This window comes from Balaenoptera acutorostrata, chromosome 15, assembly GCF_949987535.1.
Source record: "Balaenoptera acutorostrata chromosome 15, mBalAcu1.1, whole genome shotgun sequence".
Taxonomy (NCBI): domain Eukaryota; kingdom Metazoa; phylum Chordata; class Mammalia; order Artiodactyla; family Balaenopteridae; genus Balaenoptera; species Balaenoptera acutorostrata.
Window position 1 is genome coordinate 7,057,566 of NC_080078.1, and position 24,891 is coordinate 7,082,456.

Below are 24,891 nucleotides of genomic sequence, written 5' to 3' on the forward strand. Positions count from 1 at the left end.
GCCAACCCAATACCAACAATCTAATCAGATTGACAGGCTCAAACCAATGCTGAAGAAGATGGAATTCACTCAGAACATACGTTTAGATTCCAGGGCTCTCCTCACAACATAGCTCTTCATGGTGTCTTCCTCTAGCCCTTTATGCCAGATTCATCTTGACATGACAGCAAGATCCCTCCCTCTCCCCAAACACTAACTACAAGGACCCCTGGAGTCCTAACTATACTTTTGTCATATTTAATCTAAAGGATGAAAGCAGGGAAAGAAAGGGACAAACAATAAAAACTGAAAAAAAAAAGTTCCACTCCATTCTACCTGTATTCTGGTCACAGGACCAATTATCTGGGAGGACTGAGGGGTCAATGTTCCCACGTAGCCGCCTCCATTTCTCACAGTTTGGGGAGGAACACTGGACCCAGACTAGACATTGACCTGTCACAGGAAAAAGCCTGATATAAGAGACTCAAAAATATGTTCTTCCTTCTTCAAGTTAATTAAAATCAATATACTCCCTGCCACCACCACCTCTGCCAGAATCACATAGCCTTAGAGATCAACTCATTCAATCCCTAACTTATAAATGGTAAAACCAAAAGCTCAGAGGAGATAACTGACTGCTAAAGATCAGTCTAAATTGGTGGCAAAGCTGAACTTAGAGCCCAGGTCTCACATCTCAATCTTTCTCCTATACCATGCTATCATCTCTCCTCCCCCAAGGCAGAAAGGAGTGTTTCCTGTATTGACAGTTCTTAAAAAGGATGTCTGGCATATTTCTGGCTAGTGCCTCATTTCTCTGAGGGCATGTCACTACTAAAAAGTTCTTCTGAAGGACTAACCAGCACCTCTTTTGTGCACAGCATCCAGAGTTCCTGTTTCAACCTCAACAAATTAACCTGACACCAAATCACCAAGTTGCAGCCTTTGGGACCAACAGCCCTGAGTTCACCCCTCTCCAAAAGACAGGTTTAAGCCTATCGTTTCTCAAACTATTTACTTCAGGCTGTGCTCAATGGCCAAACACTCCTTTTATCCATTACCTTCCAAACTCTCATCTCCACCTTTCTCTACCCCCACATCTTCTAAGTTGACCCAACGTCCCACAAAGCCTCTCCTCTCTCCCTCCCAAACTCTTCCACTATAGTCTTTGGGATTCCAAACAAAATCAACAGAAGTCCACATGTCTTCAATCTCTTCTCTGAAATTCTGCCTCCTTTCTGAAATCTGGTGATGCGCTAATGACACTGCCCCAACCCGACCCCACCCCACCGCTGAAGCCCTCTAAGAAGAGCCTGTCCTTCTCACATACCCCACGCCAGAAAGTGGGGTCAGCATCATCCTTACTCCCCATTGACACTTGCAGACCATTACTATCCTCCCTCCTATAAAACCCTTCCTCACTCGAGGTCTATGCCATGGGACTACACTGCCCTCTCATCACCCTTGTCAAGATGCTGGCATCTGGTTCAGTCTTCTCCTCTCTACCTCCTGCCCTCGCAGATGACCACTACAGCCACAGGGGTAACTCACAAGGCACCCCATATGTTCTCCTCCATGCCACCTCGGTAACCCCCTCACCTCAGGAACCCACTCCCACCCTGCATGCCACACCCAGTCATCTGCAGGGACCGCGCACTCCCCTGAACCACTTATCTAAACCCCTGTCTGATAAAAAATGCCCCATCCTTCCACCTTACTTGCTCCAAGACCCCTGTGGCAACTTTCACTTTATCTAGATCTCCAATCCACTGGCCCCTACCTTTCTCTCAATCTAGTAGCAATTAAGATTAATTGTTTTTCTTCACTCTGTACTTACGCAGGTTTAATTTCCTTAGATTCTCTTGCAGACATCAACAACTCCCTTTCCCTCTGTCCTTCCTCCCACCCAGCTAGCAAACACAATTCTGAATGAACCCACTCTACTTTTTCTGTGCCTATACTCATTTGACTGAGCATTGCTAGAGAAAAATCACTGACCAGCCACATAGGTATACTATATATTCACAGCTAACAATATCAACCAATATGTTTCTCTAGTAAGTTCACTCTCCCACTGTCAAATTTTACCTTGAATGCCGAAACATAAAGGATGCCCTCCATCCCACCAAAATCATCCCTCAGAAAAGCAGTTGGCTTACATTTGGGTCCCTTCACAATATCTCATATCATGGATCACCTTCTCAACTGCTTTATTTTGAAGAATAAAGTACTGGTTGAGAATGATATATTAGTCTGAAAAGATAGTTTCCAATGATAGTTTTGGATGTTTACAGAGGTGACCTGGGAAGACTAGAAAAAAAGAGTAGGGGAAAGGGCCAGGGACCATAAAAGTGAACAGAGATCAATCAAATAAATGGTGGTTGTAAAAATAATGAATATTCATGAGGAAATGAGTGGGGGAAAATCATCCTAATGCTATAAAACTAGATATTTATGGTTTAGGATGAACTTTCCAATGACAGTTTTTAAAGACATAGAGTTCCTTAAAGTTTCCTTTCAAGCAACTTACAAAGAAGAGAAGAGGTGTTTGAAAACTGTTTGAGGCTCACGATGTGGCTCTGTGATAATGAAGGCTGATGTCATAGACACAGGTCAAGAGCATTTCAGTTGACCGCTCATTCTTGAAACACTAGCTTTCTTGGGTTCCGTGATCCCTCATTCTCCCGTTTCCCCATCCCATCTTTCTGGTAACTCCCTCCTCAGTCTCCTTTACTGAGTTCTCCTCGCACTCTGTCCAATCTCTAAATCTCTGAGTTGGAGTTCCAAAGCCTAATCATGGGTCTTCACTCCCCATGCTGCACTTTCTCCTGAGGCCGGCTCATCCACTCCCTCAGCTTTGAAATCCATTTTCACACCTGACAACACACAGATGTACGCTAACAGCCTCTGTTCTGAGCTCCCGGTTCCTATAGCCATCTTGCTCTTTGATATCTCTATCTGGATGTCTCACAACGATCTCAAACCTAATGGGCCCAAACCCAAATGCTTGATCTTATCCTACAGAACTGTTTTGTCCCACCTCCTTTCACATAACTGCTCAAGCCTGAAGCCAATCATCTTTGACAAACCCTCTCCTCTCTCTCACCTCCCAATATCCAGCTCATTACCAAGTTCTGAGAATTTTACCTCTAAAACATATCTTAAAACCATTCACTTCTTGTCTCCTTCATCATCCTAATCCAAGCCACCAAAACATCTAATCCTAGCACTAACTTCCTAGCTGGTCTACTCTTGTCTCCCCATACTCCATTCTCCAATTAATCACCAAAGGGATCCTTTTAAAACATCAATTTGATGATGTCACTCCCCTGGTTAAAACCCACCAGGGACTTCCCACTAAACTTAAGATAAAATTCTCACTTTGTAACATGGTCTTTGATCTAGCCACTGCCTACCTCCTTACATTTATCCAGAGCCACTTTCCAGCCTTGTTTCCCTTGCTCTCTGAATCCCAATTATACCAGCTTTCTTTCAGTACCTGGAGTACGACAATCTTCACCTTACCTAAAACTTTCTCCTACGCTTCACTTGGCTAACTTCTAGTCTTGCTCCAGGTTTCAGCTTAAATGTTATTTCCTTATAAATGCTTTCTCTAGCTGACCCAATCTTAATTAGGTCTCCACCATTTCCTCTCGTGACATTCTTTTCCTACCCTTCACAGAACTTAATGCAAATTTTATTTACTGGATACTCCCTTTCTACTTCCTGCTCCAGGAGCACCCACCCCTCCTTGGCAACTGTGAAAAACAGGAAGAGTGGTTCATTAATAGGAAGAGGCTTACACAGTCACTACAACCACAATTCAACTCACGAGCACTGCCAAAGGAGTGAACTTCCATCTCCCAGGCTAAAATCTATCCCTCGCCTTAATACTGAGAGTTACAGGAGAGGGAACACTACTACCCAGACCAGCCGACCGCCCACATTAGACTTATACCTCCAGCTCTTTATACTGATTGCCATGTCATTACAACACGAGGAGTGGTTTACTGCCCTAGACTACCTTGTTTCGTACCTGCATAGTCTTCCTAGAGTTTTCTTTCAAGTATGTACAAACCATATTATTCTTCTATAATCCAAATTATATATATACGCATGCCTATTAGACACCAGCTGACTGTTTAGTCCACTGTTCCTTAATCTTCGGGTTCTGGTGTTTGGTTTTTTTTCTTTTTTGGTGCAAGCCTGTTTTCCCCCAGATTAAGTCTACTTATTTTCAAAATTTTAAACATACTAATATATTGCATGATCTATTTTATTTATCATACTAAAATTTCCCAATATTACCAAGGTTATTTCACACAATGTATTTGTTTGTTATCTATCTAGCACACTAAAACTGTAAATTCTATGACAGCAAGGATTATCTATTTTGTTCACTAATATATTTCTAGTACCCAGCACAATGCCTGGCATATAATATAAGGCATTAAAAACTATTGTTAAAAGAATAAATAGGGCTTCCCTCGTGGCACAGTGGTTGGGAGTCTGCCTGCCAATGCAGGGGACACGGGTTCGAGCCCTGGTCTGGGAGGATCCCACATGCCGCGGAGCAACTAAGCCCGTGAGCCACAACTACTGAGCCTGCGCGTCTGGAGTCTGCCTGTCTGGAGCCTGCCTGTCTGGAGCCTGTGCTCCGCAACGGGAGAGGCTGCGATGGTGAGAGGCCCACGCACCACGATGAAGAGTAGCCCCCGCTCGCCGCAACTGGAGAGGACCCTCGCACAGAAAAGAAGACCCAACACAGCCAAAAATAAATATAAATAAATAAATAAATTTATTTAAAAAAAAAAAAAAGAATAAATAAATCTATATGCATCCTTATTTCCCTCCATCCAATCTGAAAGGCTGTGTCCTTTCTGACTCAAAATAAACCCTCTGGTTCTCTTCTCATTCTCTTCTTTAATCTCTCCCTCTCTATAAACAATTTTCCCTCAGCATATAAATATGCTGACAATAAAGAGGTCAAGTATCCTTCTTTAAAAGAAAGCTAAAAAAAAAAAGAAAGAAAAATCTTCCATCTACTTTATACCCACTCCCCTTTATTTACTATTTTTTCCCTCCTAGTTTTCACATTTAAACTAATTGAAAAAAGTATCTATTCTTCAACCAACAATAACCTGCCATTCACCCTCACCAACCCCTATGGTTGCTCTAATCAACCCTAATGATTTCCTAATTGTGATATCTGTTGATTTTCAAATCTTTATTCTTTTTGTTATCTCTGTAGTAGCATTTAACATGGCTAAACACTCCCTCTTTCCTGACATTCTCTCCTCCCCTGGAATCTGTGATACCACACTCTCCTAGTTTTCCTCCTACCTTTCTGAGCTTTCTCTTAGTTCTTCTTAGCTTTCTCCCTGGGTAGCTCTTCCTCTGCTCAACCCTAAACATTATGTTCCCCCAGGGTTTTTTCCAATGTTCCCTTTTCACTCTACACCCTCTTCTTGGAAAATTTCATCTATTCCTATTGATGCAGATGACTCCTGAATCTGTATCTCCGAGAGCCCAGACCCCTTTCTTGAGCTCTAAAGCTCATCACAGACCCCCTAACTCATGCAAAGCTCAATCCATCATCTTCAACTTGCTCTTTCTTCTATATTTTCCACTTCAGATCATGATTCTTCATCCACTCAGTCACTCATGCTGGAAAACAGGACCATCCTAGAGGCCTCACTCTTCCTCAGCTCTCATATCCAGCAGCAATCATATCATATTGATCTTGCATCCTAAAGATCTCAATTTTGTCTCTTCCTCTTCACTGCTATTTGTCTGTCTTCCTTGCCTGGATAATTATTTCTATGGGTCTAGTTTTTCTCCTGCCAATCCATCTTCCATGCTAGTGCCAGAGCAAGCTTTCTAAAATGCAAATCTTATCAAGTTTTGCCTACTTAATGTCAATGGCTCCTCTTTACTTTTAAAATAAAATCCAACTTCCTTAGCGTGACTTGTAAGGTCCTTTAACATCTGGTGCTTACTTGCCTCTAGCCTTATCTCCCCCATCCCTACAACCTCCTACCCCCCAAAATACCCAAAACCTACAAACATTAGCCCTCCTCCATTACTCTGCCAATAATTATCACTCTGACCCCCATCCCCACCTTAGTTCCTCTGACTAAATTATACTTCAAGATCTGGCTCAAATGATATCTTTTTCTTGGAAACTTTTCCAGGACTACTCCCAATTTGTAGCTTTCTTGTTGGCCTTCCTCACACGCTTCTCTCTCGCGCGACAGGCTTATATTTGTTTCCTCTGCATTTACTCAGTACCTCTTAAAATGCCCAGAATTTAGCAAGCACCAAACACCTGTGGATTATATGACTGAATAATTGAATGAATGAAATAGTTCTCTTCCTCAGCACCATATCCTCTAACAAGCAGCTGTGAGGGATAAATTATAGTCTTTGCAGAATTTCCTCTAACATCCTAACCCTTACCTCTGTCCTCCACCTCCAATTTTCAAGCCCAAGTAGGTTTTTCAAACCATGGCTGAACTCACCAAAACCACTTCCCTCTCCTTTTTGTTGGTCCCTGATCTGGGAATGATCCTGAACTGTTTTCTTCAGTTGGTCTTTCTGTTTGTGCTCATGTCCACTTTGGGCTTTCTCCATTTTCTCATCTTCTGGGAAGATAAAAGAAAACATTGTAGGGTAGGGAGATAAAGAAGAGAATCTTTGTAGATAGTAAAGGCCAGTTAAAGAAGGAAGAAGAATCATAGATCAATAGTTTCAAGTCTTGGGCTGAAAATTCTCAGTACGCCCACTGTCCAATTCCCTAATTTCATGGAGTAAGTACTTGAGCCAGGTGTCAAAGTGTATCTGACTATACTTACGAGCAGCCTTCTTTCTTTTGCTTAAGGAGAGTTTATTGAATTTCTTCTCAGAGGGTGCAGGATCTGGCTGGCCTGGCTTAGATGTCTTTATCTCAGGGATTACTCCACCTTCCTGAGAGGCTGAAATCTCTAGAATATGCGGTACCACTACCCTCTCTCTGCAAATAAGAATTTTAATTAAAAGGTATAAAGGGGCAATTTGTAGTACCCCTCTTTTGAAAAAACCCAAGGATAAAAGTTAGGAGGACAGAAGAATTGTAAGCTCTCTATGGCCTCCTGAGGTCATTTTATCCATCTACTGGCCTATTTTTCCCAACTCAACTCAAGTGTCTTTCCTGAGATGAGAGAAATCTATAGAGATATGAAAAATGACTAGATAGACAGATAGATGGATAACCATTTATCAATATTAAGTCTACCCTGTGATCAACTTGCCTCACTGGGATAAACTTACCCATCAGCATTATTATTATCAGTAGTAGAAGAAGCAATTCCTGGTTCCTTGTCTAACTGGGTACATCTTGTAGGCTGGGCACAGGAAGTCTCTGCAAAATCAAGGCTAGATTCCATCCCTCCCAAAACAAAATACTATAAGCAGAGAAGCAATTAAAGAAAACAACTACTCCATTATTTCCAACTGTAAACTTTCATTAAAATATCTCCCGTCAGTTGCCTGGAAGAGCTTACCTTTGGACTTTTGCAACACCATAGAACTTTCAAGTTTTTTTTTTTTTTTTAATATTTATTTATTTATTTCTTTGGTTGTGCCAGGTCTCAGTTGCGGCAGGCGGGGTCCTCAGCTGTGGCTCACAGTCTACTTAGTTGCAGCTCACCGGCTCCTTAGTTGTGGCATGAGAATCTTAGTTGCGGCATGCATGTGGGATCTAGTTCCCCAACCAGGGATCGAACCCAGGCCCCCTGCATTGGGAGCGTGGAGTCTCAACCACTGTGCTACCAGGGAAGTTCCAACTTTCAAGTTTTTTAATTCTCAGGAAAAACTACAAATCTATATCCTTCTGCAAGCCTTTCCAGATTGATGTGCCTATTCTAGGATAGCCAGGTAATATTAATTTTATTTTGTGTACATAACAGAAATTTTATGTACCATGTTTTATATCATTTGTTCCTCAAACTTTCTCTAGGAATGGAAGTATACCTAAGAATAGCTGAAAATGTCAAACCACTGTCCTTAGCCTCATGACCTTATGGAGAAGGCCTCACGACCTATGCTCTAGAGTTCCTTATTCTAAAATCAAATTCCTGAGCATATGTTAAAGCAGTATTAGAAACAGAAATATACAAGGGTAGATGGAGACTAAGTTCTTCAAATCTGGGAAAAATAATTTATCTTTTCTATGAAGATTGTAAACATATAGAAATAAATTTAAATTACATTTAAAAAATCTAGATGAGACTATTTTTATATTCTGAAGTCAATGTAATCTACTTTTCTAAAAGTCTGTACCCTCTGTCTAAGGTGGTTTAGCTATAGTCCTGTTGATAGAAGATGAAGTATTTAAAAATATTTCAAAGTCTCATCTAATATTTCCTTACTTAGAAAGATGGAAGGAAGGAGAGAAGCTATCGACTTACTCTACCCCTCAGATAACAATTTCTTTGCCAAACTGAAACTCTTTTTCTCTCACTAAAAGCCATACCCAAGCACTCCTGGAGGGACTTCTGTAGCACAATCTGGACAATCTCCTCAAATTCTGCATTGGTAAGAGTTGATTTTCCCTGCAGAGAGAAGGGTAGGGGAGAAAAACTGCTCATCTTTCCCCAGTCCTCCTCTGTGACTAGTCAAGGAAGCCTCCTTTAGATGAGGCAGTAAGTTCACAAGACTGAGAGCATAAAGTCAACCTAAGGATTCCATAAATTCTATCCCAGATCTCCTGGGAGTAAAGGAGTCAAAGAAAAGGAAAAAGTTTATAAAATTTCTGTCTACTTCTACTCTCACCTCCATCCCACCTCAGCCCCTCCCTACCCAGTATGCCCTGCTAAACGCTTTCATCAAAACACTTTTTACCTCTTAGAGAAGAAAATAGAAGCCCCAAAAAGAAATCAAAAACTGAAACTACAGGATGAATTTTCCCTGTGGGATTTACCACATTCAAATTTATGTTATAAATATTTAAATGTCTTCCGAAATGAAAAGATCCTGTTTGCCCAGGCTGGGTGACTAGGAGAAACTGTCCCACTAGAGCCCATCATTGTGATTTTTACCTTTTCCTTCTTCTCTGCTTTCTTGTTGTCTTGAGCCCTTCCTTTTATCTCCTGGCCACTGCCTGTACCATTCTCTTTGGTTGTTTTCTCCTTCTTCTTCTCTAACCTGGCCTTTAGCAGGCTTGGCCTGGTCTCTGCCTCTGGGGAACTGATCCCCAGGATCTCCTCCTTCGATGAGTTAAGGTTACAGGGCATCAGGCTTTGCAGTTTTTGTGCAGGTGGGGCAAAGGTTTTCTTTGGTCCCTTCCCGCATTCTGAAAGAAATGTGATCATCAAATGGAATTTATGAAATATAGAATCTAACACAGAAATTGCCAAACACTGCCATTGATTGACCATATCAGAATTATCTGGATATGAAATATTGATAATAATATTATAATATTATATTATGAAATATTATGATATGAAAAAATAATAATTATTTAACAAATTCAGATTCCTAGGCCTTCCTTCCCCAACCCTCCCAGCCCCCGACCCTCTCATCCCTGCCCTAAGATTCTGATGAAGTAGTTTGAAGTGAGGCCCAAGAATCTTAATTTTACAAGGCTATCTAGATGATTCTGATGCACTACCAGGTTTAAGAACCACTGAGTAAGTCAAAGGTGATAAATGTAAGTATGCAGGAAACTGAATTATTCAAATGTGAAAATTTTTTTTAATTTGCTTGTTTTAACTTTGCACAAAATTTTAGGGGAAATTAGAGAAATTTTTAAAAACCTAGTCAAAATCTACAAACGATGCAATGAAAATTGCACTGATCCTCCCAGGTATAAGTAATGTATCTTTCTTCTGAGCTTCCATAATACTTTGTACCTGTCCTGTGGCATTTACCACATTTAAATTCATGTTTTAAATATCTAAATGTCTCTTCTTTCCCTACGAGTTCATACATTTCTAGAATAAGACTGTTTCTAAGTCAAATATATTTCACTCAAAGTGTCTAGAAAAGTAGTAACTTTAACAAAGTGGACATGAAATATATGTGAATTGAGCTTCCCTTTGGGGGTAAAGGTGTCCAGATGACCAAGGGCTGAGAAAGAAGAGGAAAGTGACTCTGGACTCACCGTCTTTACTCTGCAAGGTTGTCATCATTCAGCTCAGAAGCTACACTTTTCTTTATGCCTCTGTTAGAAAAAAGAAATGAACTGCTATGACTCTGAACATGATTTTTTAAATTTTATTGAAGCCTAGCTGATTTACAATGTTCTGTTAATTTCTGCTGCACAGCAAAGTGAGTCAGTTAAACTTATATATATTCTTTTTCATATTCTTCACCATTATGGTTTATCACAGGATACTGAATATAGTTCCCTGTTCTATACAGTGCTGATCGAACATGATTTTAAACTTTCTCCTCTCCCTGTCTTCTTGGGTTCAGGGTCTCTTTGCCTGGGACACTTGAACTACATTTTCTGCCTTCTTGACTACAATTCTACTCCTCAGCAGTGCCAGTTACATGCTGGAGGATAATAAGAGTTGCTGTTTTAAAGATCAGCAACAATCCTTAGTGTTTTAAGTTTCTAGAACCATGTACAACATGAGGTAGGCACTTGTAAGTAGGTAGAAATGATAGTGGTAGTGATTTGTTAAAAAACAAAATTCAGGGGCTTCCCTGGTGGCACAATGGTTAAGAACCCGCCTGCTAATGCAGGGGACACGGGTTCGAGCCCTGGTCCGGGAAGATCCCACATGCCGCAGAGCAACTAAGCCCATGCACCACAACTACTGAGCCTGTGCTCTAGAGCCTGCGTGCCACAACTACTGAGCCCGCACGCCTAGAGCCCGTGCTCGGCAACAAGAGAAGCCACCGCAGTGAGAAGCCCGCGCACCGCAACGAAGAGTAGCCCTTGCTCACCGCAACTAGAGAAAGCCCGCGCGCAGCAACGAAGACCCAATGCAACCAAAAAAAAAAATTAAAAAAAAAATTCAACTGAGTAAATTTTGAGGATCTTATTGGCTTTATTCAACAATGCACGAATTGGGCAGCATCCAGTCTACCAGATAGACAGGAGCTCCAAGGAACTATACAAAATTAAAGACTTTTACAGGCAGAAGGGAGCAGGAACAAGGAAGTAATACTAGGCAAAAAAAAAAAAGCAGGTTGGTCATACAAGGTTATTTTCCTTTAAGGGACTACTGGAGTCTATCAGGCAGATTACCCAACTAGTGCTGATCAGGCAATTCCTGATTGACTGGTTTAAGATTCCATTTCTGGGAGACCGAACATTGTAATTAAGTTGTCTTGGTTTAGTGACTTGGAGCTTAGCATAAGCAACCCCATTTGGTGCCTCTTATTAAAACAAGACACGTTTTTAACAGCCAGAAGTATAAATAGTAGTAGAGTAGTGGTAGTAGGGTGTGGACAGTCCTGGGAGTTAAACAGTGAGTTTTCTTCAGAGGGATAACCTCATTTCACAAGGTTCTCCTAAATACTTAGAAAAAAAAAAACCTATAAATTCTCCTACCTAATTCAGGCATCCCTATGCATAGGGAACCCCCTTTATTAACATCACTATAATGTATAGCTTCCCTTTACCTAGATCTTCTAGTCTAATAAATTTCCGAATGTGCTGGATTCTCGCAATTTCTATTCATGGCTCAGAAATATTTAGTAATCAGCAGAGGTCCCCAGAGAAGCTAGTAATAAGAATCTAGCATATTCACTCTATATCCATAGTTTATCTGTAGCTATCTACTCACAGATGTTCTATACAATATCAGCATGCTTCATTATTTCTACCAAAATTGTGACTAATAATAATGAATAACACTTATTGAGAACTCACTATAACTTTGGATATGTCATCTCATTTAATTCTCCCAATACATCTATGAGATTGATACCATTTTACAATTGGGGAAATTGACGCTTAGAGGGATTTAGAGACATTAAGTAATCGATAAAGTGGTAAAAATCAGGATTAGAACCTGTCTGATTTATAAGTTTGTGTTATGAACTGTGCTACTCTACATCCCAATCGTCTAGTTCAGTAGTTCAGTGCTTCACAATAATTTTAATATCACAGCACACATGTAAAGCACACATTAAAAGTACACATTGAAACACACAGGAAATATTTCTAGGTACTCTAGGGTAAAAGGACCAGGCTGCCCACATCCATATAAAACTGAGGGATGGGAGTGGGGGGCCTCCAGCCACACTAAAGGCTGAAGAGGTTAACATCTCTACACAGCTATAAGTCATTTGTGACCCAGCACAGTGCCAAGACTCATCTTGTGATGTTCCAAGAACTTGTACATTTTTCCAGTTTTCACTTTCCACCATTAATATTATTTCTACCCAGCTGTGGTTTGCCCAAAACCTCAGTGTTAATACATGGTAGAGTCAAGATGAACCCAGGTTTTGGCTTCTAAATTCTAATAACATGTCTGTTCTTCTCAGTGATCTTATTTCTGGCTGTTGGTTTTGAGTGCTTTGAAGGCCCTGGACCCGAAACTCAATCTTCCAACTCTGCCATCTGCCACTATAAAGAGCTCCAAAAGCAGCATAAAATGGATCTTTGGGTTCATACAGTCTTCCCTCTAAAGGGGCTGAAAATTTTACGACCCTCAAATGGCCAAGCTAAACACTCAGTTGTTCAGGGTGTAGAATTCCTCCCTCCAGATCCCAAGATGAATTCAAAAGGTACTGGAGACTTGACTTAGTGTGGCCACAGCATGGCTGAATATAAAGTATTTTTAATTTTTTTTTTTTGGTATTTTTCTGTTCCTTTTCTTCATTCCATAAAGGCGAATAATTGATATGCGCTATTCTGCAGTAACTACTTTTCCTATATATTAAGAAGCACATTTTATCATTGTTCCATCTTAACTTTTCACCACCAACTCCCAAACTTATTTGACACTGGAAAAAAAGCAAGTGGGACATTGGGGGAGAATCACTGCAGCAAACTGGTCCCTTCTTTATGATAATCCTAAACAGAAGCCAGAAACTGGATAAAATTAGGCTGCAAAAGGAATAATAATAATAAATGACAAACATATCTTCTCCCAGACTCTAGAATTCCAAAAATGATCCTCAGAAGTCCCTATGAAGACAATCAGAATTATAAAACTATACTAAATGAGAAAAACAAAATGAAAATTAGTGTACCTGAGATGACAAAATTTGATTTTTTTAAATGTTCATCTATATAAGATGCTTGTGTATCCGTAAACTATCTCTGGAAGAATACACAAGAAACTGACAAAAGTGTCTCAGCAGAGTGGAAACGGGTGGCTGGGGGTGGAAACGAGCTCTCTACTGTACCCTCTTGTGTAACTCTAGCATTTTATACATATACCACCATTTCAAAGTGATTTTTTAAACTCTATTTTTAAAATAAAAAGAGTATTTTAATCAACCTAAAACGGCAAAATTTTTCCAATATTTAGGTTCAAATCATTATCTAAACCTATACTGACCTCTCTAGGCAAAAGTGTGTTACTGGAGCCCCAACCAACTAGATAAAATTGTGGATCACTGTTGAGTTAATAAGATGTAGTAAATATACAAGCAGCAATGAATACTGGTTTTCCTTAACCTACAGTGAGGGTGTGATGAAGAACATTACTTTTAAATAAAATCTCTAACCTGATCAATAGAGAAGGGAAAGTCTGGAAGTCACTGTCTGATAAGCCAAGTCTCTGCTCCTCTGTTTCAGGTGAAGTATTTTCTTCCACAATAACGAATGTTGAAATCTACTTCAGAGAGAGAAAAACAATTTTAAGGAAGTTAATAAATATACAAAATACCACCAACTTTCACCTGGCCAGCTACGAGATGACTGGGGGCTCTAGACCCAGGAATAGGGTCTCTAGACCCAGGAATAACATTTGAGGTTTTAATTTCTTTTTTCTGACCTTAGATGAAAAAAGAGAGACCAAAAAATCCAATAAAGCTTTAAGTGTGAAAGTAACAGAAAGTTCCATAACCAGATCCTAACTACTGAACTGACATAAGAAAGAAGGGTGAATAAGGAGGGGAAAATAACTTAGAAATAACAAAGGGAACCAAGAGAAGGTGAATGAGCTGTTCCAAAAAATAGTTTTCTTTCATTTAGAACACTAAAAATCATGACACTGATTATAGAATGAAATCACCTAGCTCAGCAGATCTCAAAGTGTGATCCAAAGACCCCTGAGGGCCCCCTCCCTTTTTCAACTACTTATCTGTGTTAGGCTGGGTTTTCTCATACTTTTCAACCAAAACAAGATATCGTAACAGATTGAATTCAGAAACAGATGAAAATCCAGCTGTTTTCTATTAAGCCAGACATGAAAGAGATTTGCAGAAATGTAAAACAACACCATTCTTCATACTAAATTTTCTTTCATTTAGGAAAATACATTTTTCATTAAAATATTATCTATGTTAACATTATGTAATGGGTTTATTATCGTTATTTTAAAATTAATAAATAAATGTTTAATTTTTTTCTCAGTTTAATTTCTAATATACTAGTATCAATAGATCCATAAATAGATATAAACCAATCTTTGGAATCCATCATAATTTTTAAGAGTATAAAAGGATTCTGAGACCAAAATGTTTGAGAATTGATCTAGCTAAATAAATTCAGTCTTGTCAATATTTTTCAAAAAGCATTAATCCTCCTCCCCCTTCCCCCCATTTAGAATATGTTCACAAATTTCTCCCCTCTTAAGTATCCAATTATTCCCTCTTTATATTGTCCCTGGAATCCTTGGTCTAAAAGAAAAGAAACCCTTTAGAATTGTCCTCTAACACAGACTCCGTGAGCCTCAAAAAACTGTATTTAAAGACTATATTTTGAAAAAAAAAAACAAGAAGACTATATTTTGAGCAGAGAACAAGAAAGATCGAGTTTCTGTTCTCACTGAGCTGACATTCTAGTGGGAGTAGTTAGACACAAACAAAAATAAGTAAATATATATTGTAAAATAAATAAATAAAGACTATATTTTGGGAGCAGTTTTCTCAGGGTTACTTGAGATGCTGCCTCCCAGGCTTGAAGTCCTCAGTATGGCCACCAGATAAAACATAACTCTTAAATAAATAAATAAGGACTATATTTTAAATATCCTTTAAGCTGGAGTTTGATTTCTTTTTGTCTTAATGTCTAACGGCATGTAGATCCCTGCTCATTATCATTCCTCCGTCAGTAAGAGGTTTTTTTTCTCTTTCTCTCTTCCTTCCTTCCTGTCTCCTTCTTTCTTTCTTCCTTCTTTCTCTCATGTGCACTCAGCAAGCATGATTTAAAACTTTTAACAAGACAGAAGGAAAAAATGATCCCCGCTACGCTTACTGCCCATAGCAGACTACCTAACAAGACATTTCCTGTCATAACTAACTGAACTAAACCTTTTACATAATCTTATAAATAAATTAATGGTGACTAAAGCTTCTCGGTTCAGAGGGTGCAAGGAAGCACAGAGATACGGGCACTTATCACCGAAACAGACTCTTTCTTTAGGACCCTGATCCTGGTTCAGACCCTTGCTATCTAACTCCCGAAAAGCTTCCATACTTGCCCCAAACTATTGCCGACCTCACACTAGCCTTTTGTGTTGTTTTCGCTTACAGGGGTCATGCCCATGGACTCCCAGACTCTGGCAGCATTTTGCCTCACAGAGCACCAAGGCGACGTCTGGAACAATAAAAGGCCTAATTCCACCTTATAAACCAGAGGGAAGAACTTTGACGGACCCACATTTTTCCCTCTCTCTTCCCTCACCAATTCTGCCTTAAGCACAGCATTTAAAACCGGAGGTACCACAGAACCAAAACTCCTTGACTCCCCTCAAAGGGTAAAACAGTGGCTTTCTAGTCTCTCTTCCCCATCAACAACTCCCCCACCATGAGAGAATTTCCCCTCAGCTCCCGCTCCCCACCCACAACCCGCGGAGGCACCAGGATCCGCATTCTCGCTCAGGTCCGTCGTCGCCCGCCGTCGCCCGCCGGATATTGAGTTACTTTTGTTTGTTTGTTGGGAGTAAGTTTGCGGTTAGAGATTCTGAGGACAGGGGTTAAGAGTTGGACGGCACCCTGAAGAGAAAACTTCTCAGGCGACAGGTGCCAGGATTGACCGCGCCTAGCACCTTCAGCTGCAAGTGGAGAAGCACCAGCTACCTTCTGGAGAGATGAGAACCTAAGGGCGAGGAGCACAGTGGGCTAAGGCAGAGATTCTCCAAGCACCTCGAACCTCGAGCCACTTTTCCCGCCACCAGGGAAAGGCGCGAGGCCACGCACAAGCTCCACCTCCACCCCCACCGGCGGCGTGCTCGCAGGGCTGAGGCGCATGCGCAACTGGAATCGACTTCTGCGTCTGCGCAGCTGAGTTATTTCCGCCATCTTCCAATAGAACGCCCTGTAAAACTACAAATCCCATAATCCTCGTTGGCCTCACTTTTTTTAGGTGGCAGCAATAGCGCCTGATCGTTCAAGATGCACATCTTCCTTTTACTAACTTTTCTCTGTGCCCCAGACTGCCTTTTCCTTCCTCTGGGAATCGTGCACTGATCCCCATTCTTCCTCTTACTCTCCTTCATGCCCTTATTTTGGTATTTTATTTTGAGACTCTCCTTAACCCCATTCTCGCCTCTTCCTCCCTCTTCTCAGCCACAGGACCCGCACCCCAAGTGCTGTTGGCAAGGAGAACGAGCCACCAAGCACCCTCTGGAAAGGCCGTCGAGTAGCTTCTTCCCCATTGACTGAGACAGGGGGGTCCCCAAAGCAGGCCAAAGCCTCTTCTCCGCCCACATTCGTTTTTATATAAGGCGGCGCGAAGCCGCAGCGTGTGCTCGGGAAGGCCTGCGTACGAGGGGGCGGTGGTGGTGGGTGTACTGCTATTGGTGGCTGTGGTGGGCGTCGGGGTCGCTCTCCGTGGGCTGGGGGGCTCGTGCGCAGACGTTGGGTGGTGGGCGGAGGCGTTGGTGTCCGGGAGGTGGGTGGGGAGGCGGAGAGGAGGGCGTAGTGTCCCCAGGTGATTGCGATTGGGGAAAGGCGGAGGAGCGAGAGAACTACTCGGCCATTTCGGGGGAAGAGGAAGTTGGACAACATTGCCTGTTTTAGTTTTTTTTTTTTCCAGTTCAGCAGAGAATATTTTCCAGGGGGTGAGTTAAAATGACCTGTCGTATTATACTGAGAACAGTTCGTAGGAGGACGGGCAGTACGCTCCACTCTTTCCCCTCCCCTACTTTTAGGTGCACCCCTCTGCTCCCTCGGAAGCCCTTCTAAATAGGTGGACACAGGGGGCAACCAGATCATGAATAATTCATGAGGGCCGCCCCGTTCCTTAGCCACGCCCCTCCGAGTCGTGCTGACGCATGATGCGTGTACCAAACCTGAGGAAGCAACGTAACAGTCCCCGCCCCTAGCACGGAGGGCGGGGCGTCATCTCCAGCACGTGCTGCATCTACCCGCGCAAGCCCAAAAGGGTGTGCGCAGGCGCTGCCCACTAGGGGGAGGAAGGAGGCGGGGTAGGGAGGTTGCTGGTTTAGAGCCGGGCGGAGACCGCTGAGACTCATTCCTCAGGAGCAAGGGTCGGGTGTCAAGGAGACCTTTTCACACCAGCTCCCCGTCCCCCGCCTACGGTGGGTGGGATCGCGCGGCAGAGACAAAGGATATCAGTAGGGACGGACATAGCTGCGAAGGGAAGTAGGGTGTCAGTTTGGGGTGGTGGGCTTTTGTGGGGGCTGAGAGGGGCTATATTTAAACTCCCGGAGCCGTTAAGTTGGTTCGTACTCCGATGCGCGCGCAACCAGGGTGGTGGCGGAGTGCGCATGCGTGATTCCAGGGAGAGAGGAACGCGCCCCAGCAGTGCGCGCTCGCGGCGAAGCGGTAGTGGTAGTGGAGAAAGGGGTCGGCGCACGCGCGGTTGATTCCTCGAGTTCGGGTCTCGCGGGCATCTTGTTTTGGTCTCGCGGGCGAGTAGGGCGCGCTTCGGGGGAGGCGCTTGGGCGCGAGACTAGGGGAGAGAAGCAGAACTGCGCGCGCACTCGCGAAAGGGGGGGGAAGCGAGCGGGGTCTAGGAAGGGGGGTTAAGCCCCCGGTCCCCCCGGTTGCCCTCGACTGGGACGGAATAAGGGGAGGAAATGATCGAGATGGCGGCGGAGAAGGAGCCGTTTCTGGTGCCGGCCCCGCCGCCGCCGCTCAAAGATGAGTCGGGCGGAGGGGGCGGCCCCACTGTGCAATCGCACCGAGAGGCAGCCTCCGGGGAGCTCCGCGGCGGAACACAGCGTGGGCCGGGCCCGCGCGCACACTCGGCGGGATCCCCGGCTTCTGGGGCCGGCAAGGAGAGCCCCGGGGCTGCATCCACCCCTCGGGGCGGTCAGTCGCAGCAGCAACGAGGGGGCGGCCCCCAGGCGCAGTCGCACGGGGAGGCCTGCTTGTCGGATACCCCCGGGCGAGCCGCTCCCCCGGACGTGGGGGAGGAGCGACGGGGAGGGGGCGGAACAGAACTGGGCCCCCCTGCTCCTCCTCGACCCCGTAATGGCTATCAGCCCCACAGGCCCCCTGGGGGAGGTGGGGGCAAGAGGAGAAATAGCTGTAATGTAGGGGGAGGTGGTGGAGGCTTCAAACATCCGGCCTTCAAGAGGCGCAGGCGGGTCAATTCGGACTGTGACTCTGTCTTACCCTCCAACTTCCTCCTGGGGGGCAATATCTTTGATCCATTGAACCTGAATAGTCTCCTGGATGAGGAAGTGAGCCGCGCACTCAATGCGGAGACCCCCAAGTCATCCCCACTTCCGGCCAAGGGGCGAGATCCAGTGGAGATCCTCATCCCCAAAGATATTACAGACCCTCTCAGTCTCAATACTTGCACTGATGAGGGCCAAGTAGTCCTTGCTTCGCCACTCAAGACTGGTCGGAAGCGGCATAGACACCGGGGACAGCACCACCAGCAGCAGCAGCAGCAGCAGGCAGCTGGAGGGAATGATAGCCACTCCGTGCTGCCCACAGCCCCCCTCACTTCCTCACTCCATGGGGAGGGCACCCCGCAGCAGCAGCAGCAGCAGCAGCAGCAGCAGCAGCCTGGAGGCCAGAACCGGGACGCCCCCGAACCCTATGAACTCAACACAGCCATCAACTGCAGGGATGAGGTCGTGTCTCCCCTTCCATCTGCCCTACAGGGCCCCTCAGGCTCCCTTTCAGCCCCTCCAGCTGCCTCAGTTACCTCTGCACCCCCGTCTTCCTCCTCACGACATCGCAAACGTCGCAGGACTTCCAGCAAGTCAGAGGCAGGGGCTAGGGGTGGAGGCCAGGGTCCCAAGGAAAAGGGCCGAGGGAGTGGGGGAGGCCGCCACCACCTCCACCCACTACCTGCTGCAGGCTTCAAAAAGCAACAGTGCAAGTTCCAGTATGGGAATTTTTGCAAGTACTATGGGTACCGCAATCCTTCCTGTGAGGATGGGCGCCTTCGGGTGTTGAAGCCTGAGTGGTTTCGGGGTCGGGACGTCCTAGATCTGGGCTGCAATGTGGGCCATTTGACCCTGAGCATTGCCTGTAAGTGGGGCCCGTCTCGCATGGTGGGCCTGGATATTGATGCCCAGCTCATCCACTCGGCCCGCCAAAACATCCGACACTACCTGTCCGAAGAGCTGCGTCTGCCACCCCAGACTTCTGACGGGGCCCCAGGAGCAGAGAGTGAGGAAGGGACCACAACCGTCCGAAAGAGAAGCTACTTCCCAGCCTCACTGACAGCCAGCCGGGGTCCCATTGCTGCACCCCAAGTGCCCTTGGATGGAGCAGACACATCCGTCTTCCCCCACAATGTTGTCTTCGTCACGGTAAGAGGGTTCACAGGCTCTTGGGATAGGGGCCAGGAATATAGATGAGATTAAATGGGAACATGGCAGGGAAAGGTTATGACCCAGAGGGTGTCTGTGCATGCACCCCTCCCTAGGAAAACCAAGTCCTTGAGAGAAGGGTCTGAATCTGCGATTGATTCCACAGGGTGTGTCTCCCCCCCTATAACTGGGTCGGGGGGATGGCGGGGGGTGGCTCTACTTGGAGTCCTTTCTCATGACTGCAAGCCCCAGAATTGGGGCAGACTCCTCTTGCCCTGCTCTTGGCCAGTACTGTAATCCAGACCTGTCGACCTTCCCCGTTAGAGGATGTGGTCCAGATGAAGACTTGTCCTCCAACCTACTGAAGGTGCATGAAGGGATGGGTTTCAGACATGGAATGTCTTGGGATGCGGGGGGGGGGGGGGAAGAATTAGGGTAGTGGCTGACTAATTACAGTTTCTGTCCTTTGATAGGGACCTTGTTTGCATTAGATGCAGAGTTGATTGTCAGTGGCCAGGAACCTAAGCGGCTTGGCCTTAGGTCATCTCCATACTGACCCTAGATGGTGGGATGGGGAAGCGTCAGAAAGAGTACCGTGGGGAAGCAGGAGAGAGTACCATGTCTTCAGTGTCTGTCCCCTGACTGCAGGTGGATTCCCATAAAATGCTCCAGTTAGGCCAGCTACAGAAATAGTTGGCAGTGTGTTGGGTTACAACCTAGAAGAATGGACTTTGCAGAGGGTGGTAATGATCTTATCATCTAGAAAAGGTTTCCTGAGGGATGGGGTTCTTCCATTTCTCTGGGAGAAAAAGAACAGGCCTGAAACTTCGCCAGTCCCAACTACAGGGAAGGAACCCACAGGTCTCCCTTTTCAAACCTGGGTTGGGGCCCTTTGCATAACGTTGAATCTCTCAGCTTAATGACTGTGGGGTGGGAATAAGTAGGGGACAGGGTCTTGGGAGAACCCCACCATTCTTTCTCTGCAATTTGACCCCCGCCTTTGTGATCTCGTGGATAATTTGCTCAATTTAAAGTTACCCAAGCTCCCTTTTTATGTTTGATTGGCTTACCACCAATAGAAAGCAAGAAAATGAGACTCAAACAGGGCACCATTTGGGAGTTATTTTGAGGAGTGTCAGAGCAGATTGTGGCCAAGGACTAAAGTGAGGCTGCAGAGTGGGTTGTGAGGGGGGCAGTGGTTCTTTTATGCCTCTGTTGACCTCACCCCCAATTCTTGCCCTCAGGGTAACTACGTGCTGGATCGAGATGAGCTGGTGGAGGCCCAAAAACCCGAGTATGATGTGGTGCTCTGCCTCAGCCTCACCAAGTGGGTGCATCTCAACTGGGGAGACGAGGGGCTGAAGCGCATGTTTCGCCGAATCTACCGGCACCTACATCCTGGGGGCATCCTGGTCCTGGAGCCCCAGCCTTGGTCATCCTACGGCAGGAGGAAGACTCTCACGGTGAGTTGGGGTTTCTGTGGAAGTTGGGCCTCTCCTTCCTTTAGTTGAGGCAAGGAAGGCCTCAAAGAAGCAGAAAGAGGACTTTCTGAACAAGGTGAAAAGGCCCCCTGGGTGGGCATCAGCCTCCACCAGCAGAGAAGGCAACGAGCTAAAGTGATCCCTTGCTCTCCTCCCTAGGAAACAATCTACAAGAACTACTATCGAATTCAGCTGAAGCCAGAGCAGTTCACTTCCTACCTGACATCCCCAGAGGTGGGCTTCTCCAGCTATGAGCTTGTGGCCACACCCCACAACACCTCCAGAGGTAAGGCTGGCTTATTTTGTTGGGGGAGGAAGGGAGGCCAGTCCTGGTGCAGGGTGCAGACCCTGTGGAGTCTTAAGGTCCTGCCAACCCCTCCTGATTGCACACTCTTCCCTCAGGCTTCCAGCGTCCTGTGTACCTGTTCCACAAGGCCCATTCCCCCAGCCACTAAGTGGCCCCCTGAACAGAAAGTGTGAAGCTGCCCGCTGCTCCAAAGGACCTGGGGGGGTAAAGGAAAGTATCCCAAGGTCTTTTCTTTCTGCCTCCAAAAATAGTTCCCTCTCCTGGATCTGCAGAGAAAGCTTTTCCTGTGTTGCTGCCCCAGCCTCTTCCCTCCACCTCTGGCACCTAAGCAGCAAGCCCAGCTGTGCTGGAGTCACCATCATCTTCCTCTCCCCTAGCCCACTGGGCTGGATGGCATGGACTGTTTGCTGCCCTCTGTTCTCCGAGGGCATGGGAGGTGGGGGGTATCAAGTTCTCTAGCCTCTTCCTCCTGTTCTCCCAAGGAGAGATTCCCATTTCTCCTCGGCCCTTGTCCCTAGCTGCGTTTCAGTGGACCACGGATAGATGGACTGAGGGTTAAGAGGGGGACGTTGCTGGGGAGGCATGCAGGTACTGTGAAAATCCTTCCCTCTGCTGTCCCTCACTGGGAGAGGGGGTTGGGTTTGGAATGTGAGAACAGCACAATAAACTTGATGTTTAGGGCAGTGGCCCACACACCTGTGTCTGGCACATTCTAGTTTTGGGGGGGGACGGGGGAGGGGGGTGGTGGGGTGGGGATGGTGCCTCCTGGTAGAACCTGTGCTTCCTCTCTGCCCAAACTATAGTCTTAAGGAAGAGGGCAGGTTTTTCAATGGTTGGGAAGGTTGCTGAATGCTAACGAAACCCACACACAAGTGTACAGAACCCTAGGCCAGGAAAAAGGGGTATGTGAACTTTGATGTGAAACTTGAAGAATCCATCTATCCTCCCCCAAAAACACACTGACATAATTTTTTTATGTAAGCTTTTGGCACAAGGCTAACTTTGGAAGAGTTAACCGTGGAGTCGAAGTGGAACTAGGAAAAGGCACTTTTAGGACCAGACCACCTGCCTGCTCTACTTCTCATCACTACCAAGTTCCTTTAAAGGAGGGCCAAAACCTTGACTTTCTGGCAGCTTCCAACCTGAGGCTTGACCCCATCTCAAGGCTCCCAAGAAGAGTCCCATTTGTTAGCAAAACCACTTTATTCTCATAGTTTAAAAACAAAAAAATACGAACTAGCAATCCAGGGAGCCTCCAAGTCTACGCTTCCCATCGCCTCAGTGTCCGATGCATAAGGAAGGTATCCTCTGAAGGGCGGGGCCGGAGTTGAAGCCGGAGAGGGGGCAGACCTTCCAGGGTCAGGTGTGGAGATTCATAAAATAATGTTTCTGGATCACACAAAATGGTCATGTCTGGCCCTGGCCCAGGTGGCTCCTGTTGGAGCACAAAGCAAGGTTACCCTCGGGGCGGAGACAAAACCCCTGGCACTTGGGGAGGAGGGGGGACGGGGTAGGGGAGACTCAAGCCCAGGTCCCTCACCTTTGGAGGCGGGGCTCGGGCCTGCGGCGGCAGGAGCGCCAGTTTCTCCCTCAGCGCGGCGTTCAGAACCTGTTCCTCGGGCACCTGCAGGCTCACCAGGTCTCGGAAGAGCCGCTTGGAGCGCGGCACGTTCAGCCCTGAGATCGCAGGAGGAGCGGAAGTGAGCGGCGCCTCGCACCCCCGCTCCCGCGCCTGGCCGGCCGCCTGCCCCCCTCACCCTCGGCCACGCTCTCTTCCAGGCTGCAGCGGGTCTGGAACGACTTTCTCAGCTGTTCTTCCACGGCCTTCGCGGCATCGAACTGGCCCCCGGCTGCGGCCCGCGCGGCCTGCAGCTCGAAGCTCAGGGCCAGGCTACTCTGCTGCGCGGGCGTCCCCAGGTCCTGCGGCGCCGCGGGCTTCTCGCTCGGTGCGGCGGCGGCCGGCGGCGGCTCGGACCGTACCGGGGAGGGCGGCGCCAGGCGGAAGCGGACCTGGAAGCAGAGAGCGGGGCGGTGAAGAGGTAGGCGCGGGGTCGTCGGCTGGCTGGCGGCCAGGCCTTCCCCCAGCTCACCTGTCGCCCCTTGCGGGCCCCGCCCCGCCGGTCCGCCCGCCCCTTCCGCCGTCCCGGGCTGCAGTTGGACCGCCCGCGCCCGGGGCTCTCGGACAGAGGGCTCAGGCTCAGGCTCAGGTCCAGGCCGGGCTCCGGTACTGGGGCTCCGGGCTCGGGAGCTCGGGGTTCTGGGGGTGGCCCTGGGTCAGCCACGGCCTCTCCCCCTTCCACCGACTCCAGCTCTGACTCCTCACAGCCCATCATCTTGGGGTGTCTGCAGGGGTGCGGGGTCGCTAGGGGCCAAGGGTCACGGGACACGGACTCGCCACCTCCTCTCCCCCGCCCCTCTAAGACCGGGCTACCGAAAACCGTTAGCGCCCGCCCCGCCCTATTGGTGCGCCTAAGCGTCACTTCCGTTGCCCCGGTCCCCGCCTCCCGGCAGGCTTCCGCCCACAAAGCCTCGCCCCGCCCCCAGGCCTGGGTTTTAGAGCTGAAGCCCTTGGAAGCTCTACGGGTCCTCATTAGGACCATTTTCATTTAGAAACTTGCAGTACGGCGTCGTTGCCCTATCCAATCGTCACCACCTGGCCTCCGCTGGAATCTGTGGAGTGTGCCAGTCCTCCCTATTAACGGTACAGCGTCCCCATACTGGACCTCCCTACTCCGTGCCTCCACAGCATCTCCGGGTGTTCCGTCGCCTCCGAACTCGGACCGGAGCTCCCCAGTTTGAGTGAGGGCGTGGCTCGCTGACTCCAGCCTCGGGCTCCCTCCTAGGCGACCGTGGTTGCCTGGGCGACAGCAGCCTCATTCCGCCTTGCGGCCTTTTGTGCCTTTTTCCCCTTCGAAGATCCACTAAAATATTCATCTATATAAAAAATAAATATCTGCATATAAGTACAGTTTTTAAAAAATTTTAAAAACTATATAGAACGTAATACATACACACACACATACACATACACACGAGTACAAAACTGGTAAATGTTAATGAGATTGGTGGATTATGTGAATGGCAACATCCTGGTTGTCACAGTATAGTGTAGTTGTGCAAAATGTTACTGCTTTAGTCGGTTCATGCTGCTATTAACAGAATACCACAGACTGGGTGGCTATAAACAACAGAAATTGATTTCTCACAGTTCTGGAGGCTGGGAAGTCCAAGATCAAGGTCCTGGCAGATTCCATGTCTGGTGAGGAACCACTTCTTG

At 46.4% G+C, this 24,891-nt stretch overlaps 3 protein-coding genes across 4 annotated transcripts in view; 1 reads left to right on the forward strand and 2 right to left on the reverse strand.

Moving 5' to 3' along the window:
• The window catches only part of ZCWPW1 (zinc finger CW-type and PWWP domain containing 1), a 30,106-nt gene extending 13,800 nt beyond the window's left edge, over positions 1–16,306 (reverse strand). The window contains exons 1-9 of the mRNA XM_057529311.1: positions 16,168–16,306; positions 13,651–13,757; positions 10,121–10,180; positions 9,054–9,307; positions 8,489–8,567; positions 7,285–7,375; positions 6,831–6,988; positions 6,498–6,620; positions 316–432 (exon numbers count right to left, since the gene is read on the reverse strand). Of these exons, the coding sequence (XP_057385294.1) occupies positions 316–432; positions 6,498–6,620; positions 6,831–6,988; positions 7,285–7,375; positions 8,489–8,567; positions 9,054–9,307; positions 10,121–10,148 (850 nt within the window). The 5' untranslated portion in view covers positions 10,149–10,180; positions 13,651–13,757; positions 16,168–16,306. The remainder of the gene's footprint in view (positions 1–315; positions 433–6,497; positions 6,621–6,830; positions 6,989–7,284; positions 7,376–8,488; positions 8,568–9,053; positions 9,308–10,120; positions 10,181–13,650; positions 13,758–16,167) is intronic.
• A 1,183-nt stretch (positions 16,307–17,489) lies between these two features.
• MEPCE (methylphosphate capping enzyme) lies at positions 17,490–22,313 on the forward strand. Of its 2 annotated transcripts, none has more exons than XM_007186648.3 (4): positions 17,490–19,826; positions 21,071–21,289; positions 21,467–21,593; positions 21,710–22,313. In XM_007186648.3, exons 1-4 carry the CDS (start codon positions 18,132–18,134, stop codon positions 21,760–21,762), a joined length of 2,094 nt encoding a protein of 697 aa, XP_007186710.2. In that variant the 5' UTR covers positions 17,490–18,131; the 3' UTR covers positions 21,763–22,313. The 2 variants fall into 2 exon arrangements, with proteins under 2 accessions (XP_007186710.2, XP_007186709.2); XM_007186647.3 differs by having other exon boundaries at positions 17,495–19,826; positions 21,866–22,313.
• Positions 22,314–22,798: 485 nt separating this feature from the next.
• On the reverse strand, positions 22,799–24,210 carry PPP1R35 (protein phosphatase 1 regulatory subunit 35). Its single transcript, XM_057528316.1, has 4 exons — positions 23,705–24,210; positions 23,372–23,624; positions 23,155–23,291; positions 22,799–23,049 (listed from the first exon to the last, which is right to left on the reverse strand). The coding sequence occupies exons 1-4, from the start codon at positions 24,203–24,205 to the stop codon at positions 22,876–22,878; spliced, it is 1,065 nt and encodes a 354-aa protein (XP_057384299.1). The 5' UTR covers positions 24,206–24,210; the 3' UTR covers positions 22,799–22,875.
• Positions 24,211–24,891: the final 681 nt, after the last annotated feature.